The sequence below is a fragment of the Sinocyclocheilus rhinocerous genome, unplaced genomic scaffold, assembly GCF_001515625.1.
Source record: "Sinocyclocheilus rhinocerous isolate Xijiao unplaced genomic scaffold, SAMN03320098_v1.1 scaffold837, whole genome shotgun sequence".
Taxonomy (NCBI): Eukaryota; Metazoa; Chordata; class Actinopteri; order Cypriniformes; family Cyprinidae; genus Sinocyclocheilus; species Sinocyclocheilus rhinocerous.
This window is the reverse complement of record NW_015650219.1, coordinates 1,112,878-1,124,900: the sequence shown is the minus strand read 5'-3', so window position 1 is coordinate 1,124,900 and position 12,023 is coordinate 1,112,878. Positions and strand designations below refer to the sequence as shown.

Sequence of the window (12,023 nt, the reverse complement as noted above, 5' to 3'; positions counted from 1 at the left end):
ACTATGGCGCTTATCACGTGCTGTGTGGTATCGGCGTTTGGTATCGGGGCATTTTAACGAGTACGAGTACAGGAGACCAGTATCGGGCCCGATACCAGTATCGGTATCGGTGCATCCCTAATTTTAATAAATAAAATCATACTTTGATTAATAAAATACAAAATGTTAAATTGCAATAATATTTTACAATATTACTGATTTCTTTCAAAACATAAAAACTTCCTACTGACCCCACACTTCTAAATGGTAGTGTATGTAAGGTATGTATTGCTTTTTGCTCATGGACTTATTTTCTTTGGACATTTTTTGTTTTATTCTCTGGCCTAAATTGTCATTATACGTTTTTGCTATTAGGACAAGCTGTGTCTGTCCAGCCTAAAGAACAGATGATTTTCTGACCTCTGGCATGCATTTAAGGGACACACCGTGCTAAACTTTATTGACTGGTTAAGTGTTTCAAAGAGTTACACTCTGTATCTTTGATAGCAATTACACTGATGTTATATTAATAATCCAGTGTGCAGTATATGGATCTTTTTTCTAAATTCATTTTTAACTGAAAAAAAAAACCAACAACTTACATTTCTAAAAGTATTTTTAAAATTAAAAGTAAAAAAAAAAAAAAAAAAACTCACCAGACCAAAAATTAAAAATAAAGAGGACAACAGAATACTTCATAGATCAGATGACCAGATATCAGATACATATGAGTGAAATTGTAATAGATGCAAAAATTGTTGTTGTTGTTTTGCAATTTACACACATACATGAAGATCCAATCTGAGCTGGATATTGGTAGGAAAGAATAAAAGGAAATGGTTTACAGTGTAAAGGCAGCCTCTGACACACAATATACTCACCATAGAGACCCATGTTCTTGGCGAAGGACTGAGACAGCAGGACATTGTGGCCCTGCTCAATGAAGTATCTCACAGCCCAGGCATCGCGATCAATATCTCCACTAGCAAAGCCCTGGTAGGCCATGTCGAAGAAAACTAGAAGTTTCCTCTTCTGTAGAGAGAATGGATAACAAGATAGTCAAGCAACATCAGGTCAACGGTCTGGAGTATCTTTTCATTCAAGGAATTCAACTGAACATCATTTTTGCTGTGCTTTAAAAATAACGCCTATGTGAAATGTAGAAGGTGGTATGAAGGATACAAACAAAATCACAGCAACAGACACACGCACCTTGATGACAGCCGAGAGCTCCTTCCACTGCTCTGGTCGCGGGTCGACACCAGTGGGGTTATGAGCACAAGCATGGAGCATGATTACACTATGCTCTGGAATTTTCTGTAGGTAAAGAAAAGATGATAATCATTCAATGTATCTTAGACAGACTCATAGTTCAGTGTCACATGATCCTTCAGAAATCATTCTAACATGCTGAATCGGTGCTCAAGAAACATCTCTTATTATCAGTGATGAAAACAGTTATGCTGCTTAATATTTTTGTGGAAACGGTGATACATTTTTTAATGAATTCCAAAAAATTCAAAAGAACAGCATTTGTTTAAAATACAGGTACATCTCAAAAAATTTGAATATCATGAAAAAGGTCAATATTTTTTGTCACTCATTTCAGAAAGTGAAACCCATATATTATATAGATTCATTACACAGAGTGAAATATTTCAAGCCTTTATTTCTTGAAATTTTGATGATTATGGCTTACAGATAATGAAAACCCAAAATTCAGTGTCTCAGAAAATTAGAATATTACATAAGATCAATAAAAAAAAAGGATATTTTAAACCGAAATGTCAGGCTTCTGAAAAGTATGTTCATTTCTATGTACTCAATACTTGGTTGGGCCTCCTTTTGCATGAATTACTGCATCAGTGCGGCGTGGCATGGAGACAATCAGCCTGTGGCACTGCTGAGGTGGTATGGAAGCCCAGGTTTCTTTGACAGTGGCCTTCAGCTCATCTGCAGTTTTGTGGTTTCTTGTTTCTCATTTTCCTCTTGACAATACCCCATAGATTCTGTATGGGGTTCAGGTCAGGCGAGTTTGCAGACCAGTCAAGCACAGTAACACCATGGTCATTTAACCAGCTTTTGGTGCTTTTGGCAGTGTGGGCAGGTGCCAAGTCCTGCTGGAAAATGAAATCAGCATCTCCATAAAGCTTGTCAGCAGAAGGAAGCATGAAGTGCTCTAAAATTTCCTGGTAGATGGCTGCGTTGACTGTGGACTTCAGAAAACACAGTGGACCAACACCAGCAGATGACATGGCAGCCCAAATCATCACTGACTGTGGAAACTTCACACTGGACTTCAAGCAACATGGTTTCTGTGCCTCTCCACTCTTCCTCCAGACTCTGGGACCTTGATTTCCAAATGAAATGCAAAATTTACTTTCATATGAAAAGAGGACTTTTAGAGAATCTCTGGGGTATTGTCAAGAGGAAGATGAGAGACACCAGACCCAACAATGCAGATGAGCTGAAGGCCGCTATCAAAGCAACCTGGGCTTCCATTACACCTGAGCAGTGCCATAGGCTGATTGCCTCCATGCCACGCCGCATTGATGCAGTAATTCATGCAAAAGGAGGCCCAACCAAGTATTGAGTGCATAGAAATGAACATACTTTTCAGAAGCCTGACGTTTCTGTTTAAAATATCCTTTTTTTTTTGATCTTATGTGATATTCTAATTTTCTGAGACACTGAATTTTGGGTTTTCATTATCTGTAAGCCATAATCATCAAAATTTCAAGAAATAAAGGCTTGAAATATTTCACTCTATGTGTAATGAATCTATATAATATATGGGTTTCACTTTCTGAAATGAGTGACAAAAAATATTGACCTTTTTCATGATATTCTAATTTTTTGAGATGTACCTGTAGAATTTGCAACTGAAGTCTTCACTGTATAGGAAAGTTTACTGTGTGATGCTGGCTCACCGAGATGTCGTCGAGCGCTCCAGTAAAGTCAAAGCCACAGGTAGCAGGATCATAGTAACGGTACGCTTTCAGCTGCATACCAGCATCACGGAAAATAGGTGTGTGATTCCCCCAGGATGGCTTTGGCAAGTATACATCCCTTGCCACTGTGTGGAACCGTGTCTAAAGGAGAAAAAGTTGAGGAAGAGGTGTAAACAATTAGCATGACATATGTGACCCTGGACCACAAAACTTAAGTGTCACCCTGGACCACAAAACCAGTCATAAGGGTAAATTTTTTGAAATTGAGATTTATATATCATCTGTAAGCTGAATAAAAAAGCTTTCCATTGATGTAGGTTTGTTAGGATAGGACAATATTTGGCAGAGATACAACTATTTGAAAATCTGGAATCTGACGGTGCAAAAAAATCTAAATATTGAGAAAATTGCCTTTAAAGTTGTCCAAATGAAGTTCTTAGCAATGCATATTACTAATCAAAAATGAAGTTTTGATATATACTGTATGTATGGTAGGAAATGTACAAAATATCTTCATGGAACATGATCTTACACCCCAGCGACTTAAGACTGGTTTTGTGCTCCAGGGTCACATATAAGTGCTATATTTGTGTTTGCTTCTTCTAAGATATACTACTGGATGAGGCAAAGACAATGTCCTTCTTCTCAAGGTGGAAATGATAAACAGCTGCACAACTTCTTAGCTGAAGAAATGAACAGAATTAATGAAATACACACCAGGAAGTTGGCTCCAATCCTTAGAGAACCAGTGCCTGAGATTGTCTGGACAGTGATGCTCTAAGAGAGAAAGAAAAAAATTTAAGTGTTATGCTAAATAAACATTAATAAAAAATTTAAAAAATCAAATGTAAAAGTTCATACAAAAAAAGAAAGACCCAATAGGTACTACAGAGACATACTCACCCTCTTGCTTTTAAGAACCTCACTGTCTGGCCCCAGTGCGAGCTCAGCGCAAGCCTTATTAAAGTCACCCAGACCCCCAATGGGCATATACTCTTTATCCAGCATCTTAGAGGTAATCAGAGCCTCAGCCTAAACAAAAACATGCTTCATTAAAAAAATAAATACTCACTACATTTTTACTAAAATTTTTTCACAAAATATTTACGATGACTTGGTGGATACTGCTTAAACAGAGCCTCTCAAATCACTCAAGTCAGGGTGACTTTGCAGAAATAGAGAAAAACAAAAGCACATGTTAACACCACCCCCTGAATTTGGCCAATACCACTGGAGCACACTAACCCTAATGCAAAAACATCTGTACCCTTGAAAACTATTGGTCAATCTCTGACATGCCCCCTAAGCCCTTAATAATCCATTTTACACGGAGCACCACTGTGAGCATTATTTCCCCCCCAAATCATACCAGTTTGAAAAGCAGTCACCAGGTTTAACTCATAGAACTCTTCTGCAAAGGCTCAGATGTAGACATGTGCCGGTATTCCGTAATGCGATATATCACGGTAATGAATATGCTCTGATGTTAAATCCACTATTGTTCTATACAGTATTTAATGTAATTACATCAGAAGTAACTGTAATTAAATTACAGAAAAAACTAAGAGTAAACCCTTATATTTCTGTATTGCTTTATTGCATTTAAATGTTCAGTTATTTTTGTTATAAGAAAAAAGTTATTAAACCTGTTATACTGTATTATGACAGCACTTTTTTTTAAAACTAAATTTCAATATCGCGATAATACCGTATACCGTGATAAAAGCATTGGCAATTAATCGCAACATGAAAATTTGATACCGGCATATCCCTACTCAGATGTGTGGTGGTGGCAAAGAAAAGGTATATACCTTGCGGACACAGCTGAGAACATATGGCTTGCCATTGTCGTCCCTGTATGCCCCCACACCCAGGTTCATTTTCTTAGAGTTTGTGTCCCGTTTGTAGGCCTCTGTCACCCCCAGGATGGGATCAGGGGGTCCCATCTGCACCTCAGTCCACCATGAGCTAAAAAAAAAATAGAAGACCATAAAAAACTGAGAAAAGAGATCAAATTCAACTATTCAGCCTTGCCTGTGGTGATCAAACTGCATGTTGAAAATACACTATACACCCAGCTCCCAAAAAACAATTAAGTACAGTAAATCAGGTAACAATCCACAAACTTGACCCCAAATTTATAGTTCTTTACTGGTTTTCTTCCTTTTCTTTTATTCCATTAAATCCTTTATTTAATTCCCTTAAATAAAAGAGACCATTACAATCCATCCTCCCAACCACAAAAAAAACTGGTTTGTTCCCCTCCAATGCTCAAGACATGATTAAGGCCTTGCAATAAAACATGCACATTAATGGCTACATTTCAAAGCACACGTGAGTTTCTGCACACTTATACTCCAGACAAACAAATACAATTAAGTCACTACCTTGTTGCTAAGCAACAACAAACTACTGATGCCATTCATGATACTATCAGTAAGCTCTTCTATATCGTTGTATGTTCAGTAAAGTATTCATTTGAGGTCGTGCACAGTCCTGTGGCGTCAAAGGTCAGCTCTGGAATCAAGTTGCAAAACCTCCTACTGCATAGCTTGTGTGTCACAGCTTATTTACTCTAGGTGTGTTAGTGTTTTTTAATACAACACTTTGACCTAGTAGCTGACATTACTTAGGAGCTTTTATTTGTTGCATAAATTACAGACTCTAGAAGACAGTTAAAAACACAAGCTGTACAAAAGCTCAGTTTATATGAGCAAGTAGCAGTGACCACTGAGAAATTTATTCTCAGTGTTAAAAAGCGGAAGTGGGCCTTGAAACCCTTTTGCGTTAACCATCAAATACGTAGATGTGAGGCCTTTTGGTGTGGCATTAGTGGCTGTGTTACTTCAGAAAAACTTCGTAATGTACTAAACAAAGATTATTGATCTTCTGTTCATCATCAACTCTGCTTTGCCCTCCAAACGTGGTGTAAAAGGACACATACTACCATGATTTCTTGACGGAAGAAACCGGAAGCAGCAGGGCCAATCAGAAAGCGCAACCTGCTCGTTTCACCCAATGAGCGCACAGGAAACCTGTGCGTACGGTCTCCTAGTGAGACCAAAAAGGACGCAATAGCCTTCGAATGCGAGTCATTTATTCAGTACACAAGATACAAGGTATTAACCTATATCCGTTAGTATAGAGTAACGGACAGCTCTAAGAAATAATGCAGAATACGAAAAGCAATGCTGGCTTATACAAGATGAAGGTCAGAGCGATGCTGAATGATTCGTGTAGTAATCGTGGTAGAGATGCGCTGCACATTATTTAAATCTATCTGATCCATTAGCTGCTAGGAATTGGCCTGAAGAGGATAATAAAGTCAGCCTGTAACACAGATATCTCGCGAAACCGACATTATCATGAGCTGCGGAGTGTTTTTCACAGCATGGACTCCACGTGAACGGATGTGACTATGCGCGTGCGTGATCGTGAAAATCTGATGGCGTGAACCGTAAAAGTGAATTTATTCCATTAATATTATTGTGATAGACTAAAGAGGGTCAAAAACATTTTTCATTCCGCATGTATTAAACTTCAATTTAAAGTAATTCAGTCTCTTAAAAATAGTCACAGCATACCTATTTGAAGTTCCCTTACCTGGCTCGAATGGGTAGGGTAGCCAAAGACGGCCTCAAACTCCTAACAGAGCATATGAACTTGGACGTTTTGAGGAGAGCCATTACTGCTGCTGCTGTCGGCTGAAGCGCTGCTCGCGACTGTCAGCGAGCAAGAGTGTGCGTTCATGAAGAAAAATGCCGAGTGACAGCTCCATCGTGGATGATCTTCTTCTTCTTCTTCTTCTTCTTCTTTAAATTTTATTGGCGGTTGGCAAACCAACTGAAAGGTGCATTTACCGCCACCTACTGGACTGGAGTGTGGGAGGAAGGCGGATGATGAGTACAGAATGCTGGATAAAACCAATAGTATGTCGAGATTTGAGTTGGTTTTTGACACTGAATTACTGTTGGGTTCACTGTAGGGTATTTTAACCATATGATACCAATTAGCCTAATAGTTATTAGTACTAATGGCGATTTGAAACGATATATGAAAACTGAAGGGTCCAAAAACAGTTACTGATGAATTTCACACACAGTTGTCAGTATCAGCTATTACAGACTGTGTAGATTTCATGTGTGCATTTTTACATGGCTTATGAAAATAGTTACATGACTAGAGATGTTTCAACTTTACGATAAATTGCTTGTTTGAATGGTTGTATGGCACATTATGTTCCTCATTTGTAAGTCACCTGATTGATGTCAATGTGTCAAAGCTCCTTCGAGAAACACTGCATATTTAGATCGTTTTGTCATATTGTTTGTCTTATGAATGATACTTTTATACTAGAATAGCATGTATTTCACTACTTAGATGACAAGTGTTTCGTTAAGATAGTGGATTAACATTTCTTTGTTACATTTTATAACATTTATTTAGAACATTAACATTACCTCACTATATTACATTTAAATTATTATTTAGAAAGTCTGAAATCAGTAGGGTAAGATGAGAGAAGTTGCATTTACCTTTAAGTTGTAATAGGCCTATATTTAGATATAGGCCTATTGCAACTTGTACAGGATGATGCATCAGTCATAGGTCAATTTACACACACACACACACAGAGTCTGGTTCACTATCCTTGTGGGGACTCCCCATAGGAGTAATTGTTTTTATACTGTACAAACTGTATTTTCTATCGCCCTACTACACCAACCCTACACCTAAACCGACCCCTCACAGAAAACTTTGTGCATTTTTACAATCTCAAAAAAACTCATTCTGTATGATTTATAAGCTTCTGTACCCATGGGGACCTCAATTTAGGTCCCCACGGTGACACAAGTCCCCATCAGTTGGTGTGTATATTTTCACACAGGGGCACACACACACACACACACATATTGTGTTTCCATGTTTTATTGGGAAATTCCATAGACATAATGGTTTTTATACTGTAGGTACAAACTGTATTTTCTATCCCCTTGCCCCAACCCCAACCCCATCCGTAAACCTATACACCTCACACAAAAGATTTTCAAAAAAGATCATTATGATTTATAAGTTTTCCTCATGAGGACCAAAAAATGTTCTCACAAGGTCAACATATACTGATATTACTATCCTTGTGGGGACATTTGGTCCCCATAATTCAAACTGAATGACTTAATTAGCTTCTATGAAATCAACAAAACCTATGTTTTAATAAACAACGACGATATCTGACATGTAACTTATAGAAATAATACAGGATGTGGCATCTTGACCCAATTTCTTCTTTTCTCTTTAAACACACACACACCTTATATATTTTCTCCACGCACTCTCAGGTTTAGCTGGTGTGTTTAAGTGATTTAAATGTGGGCGTTCTGCACGCAGGAGATAAATGACATGAAACCAACGTTGATGTTGGACAGATAATTGGGCATGACGTCACACGATTAGCGGCGCCGCAAAAAGGTTGTCGAGTTCAGGTGATGTTTAGGTTGAATTCCGCCCGCTGATTGTCTTAGACGATGGGAGCCTTTCAGGTGGCACTCGTCCGTACGAGAGGCTGAACATGAAGGCTATCAGCAGTCACGACTGTCTGAGACTCTGCGTACTGTCGTGTTTGTTTGTCCTGCACATATCTACGCGCGTGGCCGGAAACATGGCCTCTCCGTCACATTTTGGCGTCGCCAGTACAGAAGTTCGCCGAAATCGACACCCAAAACAGAAGAACTCTTATTTTAGACCTTTCCTAGAAAGCCAAACTGAAGATGAAGCTATGCGACTCATGTTAAGTCTATACAGGATAGCGGCGGATGCAGATGGACGACCAAAACAGCACAAGTTATTTGGGTCCAACACTGTAAGGCTGCTTCAAGCGTCCACCACTGAAAAGCACTTTCTCCCGACCTCAAGTGGTAAACACTCTTATCTCATCCTTTACAAGTACATCTAGAGCACATTATGCCTTATGTTATAGAAGAGATGCTTAGAGTCCTTGTCTGCACTCTTAAAAATTACGTTTTATTGTTTCATAAAGAACCTTTAACATCTTTGGAACCTTTTCATTGCACAAATAGTTCTTTATAGTGGAAATATCTGTTTTAGATTATTAAAATATTCTTCACACTCAGAAAAAAAATTTCTTTTAAGAACTGTTCACTGAAAGGTTCTTTTGGGAGCCCAAAATGGTTCTTTTATGGCTTTGCTGCCTGAAACCCCCTTTTGTAACCTTTATTTTAAGATGTGTTGTGCAGTGTAGCCCTTAAATTATTGAAATAACTATCAGAAGTATATTTTTAAATATTTAGGTCTATTGTCTCATTATTTCTTGTCTTTGTCTCTCTCTCCAATCTGTAAAACCTACTGGACTAGACCTTCAGTATACCTACACAGTGAAATATGAACTGAAAAACCTCTTGTTGGACAAATTGGTGAGGGCATCTTTTATGCACCTAAGGTCGCCTGTGTCATCGCATCTTCCTTTTATCTGTGAGGCAAGAGTCACGTCACCTCAAGATCTTCCTGCTGGTGACCGTGTCATCATGGGTCCTCGAAGCCTGTGGGCCGAATCCAATGTCACAAACCATGTGTCCGAGTCGAAAGATGGCCATGTATCCCTCTTTGCCCATTATCGATGCACACAAGAACATGCCAGGTCCTTTAAACATCGAAAACACTTCCCACCTCAACACCATCTTCAAGCTCCTGTTTTGCTGCTCTTCTTGGAGGAGAACAAGCAGCCTGTGGAATGGGGGAAGTACTTTACACCCCTTTCCCGCCCCAGGACCCGTCGGTCTAGGGAACCTGGGAGCATCGTCTCTGACATCCCCAACTACAAGCAAGGGCCGAACAGCATGGCCAAAAACCAGTGCAAGCTGCACTCCTACCGTGTGGCCTTCAAAGATTTGGGATGGGACCACTGGATCATTGCACCCCACAAGTACAATCCTCGTTACTGTATGGGAGACTGTCCTCGTATCCTGCATTACGGCTACAATTCACCCAACCACGCGATCATGCAGACGTTAATCAGCGAGCTTGGTGTGGCAGATATTCCATTGCCCTCTTGCGTTCCTTATAAATACAAACCTGTCAGTGTGCTGATGATGGAGAGGAATGGAAACATAGTTTATAAAGAATATGAAGACATGATTGCAGACTCCTGCACCTGCAGATGACTTTGGGCTCGGGGTTAGATGAGGACAAGAACTGAATGGTCCTAAAGGACATTGTGAATTTGTTCCAGCACAATTGGAGAGCTAAGATGAAAGGAATGGCTATATTGGGTATGATTTGCCTGTTGCCATTTCTTGTGCAGTGCTAACAGCATTCACACAGCGAGGTTTCTGTAAGACTTGAATTGTGGAGAGTGATCAATTCAGTCTCATCTCTCGCAGTACCTGAATTTTTGGGGATGTAGGTATGAAGAAGTGGATTCTGATTGTTAAATGAATGAGCTACTATCATGTATTTTTTTCTATTTACTCTTTGTCTATGTATGTTCTTTGGTTTCAGTCTAGTGTGTATTAATGTTACATCTTTCATAATGTATTTATGGAGGGGAATGGAGTAGGAAAATTTTGGCACTTTGAGGACACTGTACTGAAAAGTCTGTCTAAAGAAAATAGGAAAATGGAGAAAGAAAAAAAAATTAAGCATGAAAGAGCCCTGTCTGTTGACTTCTAGGCTTTAGTGTTGTTGCTTTTTCTCTTTTGTCTGTTGCATTTGTGTTCTCTTTCTGAATGCACAGATTTTGCCAATATTTCACAAAGGGCACAGCATTCCGAATGCAAGTGGAGAAAAGGAGCAGATGCCAATTTTGCATGACCTCAAAGAAGACATCCAGTAAGAGATTGAAAAAGAGACTTTCATAGATGTATTTCTTAGAGGAGAAATGAAAATCTATGCACCTAAATGAATGTTTTAATCCCATGATGAAAGATGATGAAATAAAGTAGTTATTTTGTATTTAAAAAAAGCAAATTTACACATGCTTATGTGGTCATTTGTCTCTCTTTTGTGTGGTTCTAGTTAGATTTGGTCAGTAGAGATTTAAAAGAATTAGGAATATAGGCAAAAATTTGTCTATGGCATTTTTGACATGGAAGATGTATGTGTTAATTGCTGTGGACCCTGTGTATTCAGTACCTTTTTAAAAGTTTGGGTCCCGTAATGATTTTTGAAGTCTCATATGCTCACCAAAGCTGCGTTTATTTGATTGAAAATATGTTTTTAAAATGAAATTTGTTCCTGTGATGGCAAGGCTGAATTCTCAGCCGGTCTTCAGTGTCACGTGATCCTTCAGAAATCATTCGAATATGCTGGTCTGTTACTTAAGAAACGTGTTGAAAACACTTGTGCTGCTTATTATTTTTGTGGAAACTTTAATGTGTCTTTGCTGAAAAAAAAATAAATTTCTTAAAAAACAAAAAACAAAATCTTGACCCAAATACTGACCCTAAGTTTTGAATGGTAGTGGATGAAAATTCTACCAAATAAGAAATTAACAAAAAAAAGAATGAAATAAAAATGTTATGTGATGCAGTGAATTGTTAAACCAGCATAAGTTGTGTAATCTTTATATAATAATAATAATAAAATATCAATATTTGGTAAAAACAGTCACTGTAGTATCCACATTTGATTACACTAGTGTTCCATTTCCAGTCTATATTAAGAAGTATATAATATACAGTATATTATATACTTGTGAGTATAGATTGAAAATGGTCTTTGCAGTTTGATGATATTTAGAGCTCCTTGAGTCCTTTGACGACTTTGAATTGTTTTGTTGTAGTCAATGCTACATATATATATATATACAGTATCTCACAGAAGCGAGTACACCCCTCACATTTTTGTAAATATTTTATATCTTTTCATGTGACAACACTTAAGAAATGACACTTTGCTACAATGTAAAGTAGTGAGAACATCACGGAGCTGGTGGATGTTAGAGACCTTGCGCTCCTCCGCCTTTCGTTTGGGGATGCCCATGCTTGGCCAATCCATCCCCTTTACCCTCAACTTCTTTAGCAAGGCAGTGGTCGTCTCGGAGGTGTGTTTGGGGTCGTTATCATGTTGGAATACTGC

The 12,023-nt window shown here is 38.5% G+C and overlaps 2 protein-coding genes across 2 annotated transcripts in view; one reads left to right on the top strand and one right to left on the bottom strand.

The window, feature by feature from the left end:
- LOC107711578 (aspartate aminotransferase, mitochondrial-like) overlaps window positions 1-6,694 on the bottom strand; it is a 10,078-nt gene extending 3,384 nt beyond the window's left edge. The window contains exons 1-7 of the mRNA XM_016516579.1: window positions 6,534-6,694; window positions 4,742-4,898; window positions 3,834-3,962; window positions 3,648-3,707; window positions 2,910-3,071; window positions 1,192-1,296; window positions 861-1,011 (exon numbers count right to left, since the gene is read on the bottom strand). Of these exons, the coding sequence (XP_016372065.1) occupies window positions 861-1,011; window positions 1,192-1,296; window positions 2,910-3,071; window positions 3,648-3,707; window positions 3,834-3,962; window positions 4,742-4,898; window positions 6,534-6,616 (847 nt within the window). The 5' untranslated portion in view covers window positions 6,617-6,694. The remainder of the gene's footprint in view (window positions 1-860; window positions 1,012-1,191; window positions 1,297-2,909; window positions 3,072-3,647; window positions 3,708-3,833; window positions 3,963-4,741; window positions 4,899-6,533) is intronic.
- A 1,644-nt stretch (window positions 6,695-8,338) lies between these two features.
- LOC107711577 (bone morphogenetic protein 15-like) lies at window positions 8,339-10,908 on the top strand. The gene is made up of 2 exons (XM_016516578.1): window positions 8,339-8,845; window positions 9,303-10,908. The coding sequence occupies exons 1-2, from the start codon at window positions 8,500-8,502 to the stop codon at window positions 10,106-10,108; spliced, it is 1,152 nt and encodes a 383-aa protein (XP_016372064.1). The 5' UTR covers window positions 8,339-8,499; the 3' UTR covers window positions 10,109-10,908.
- Window positions 10,909-12,023: the final 1,115 nt, after the last annotated feature.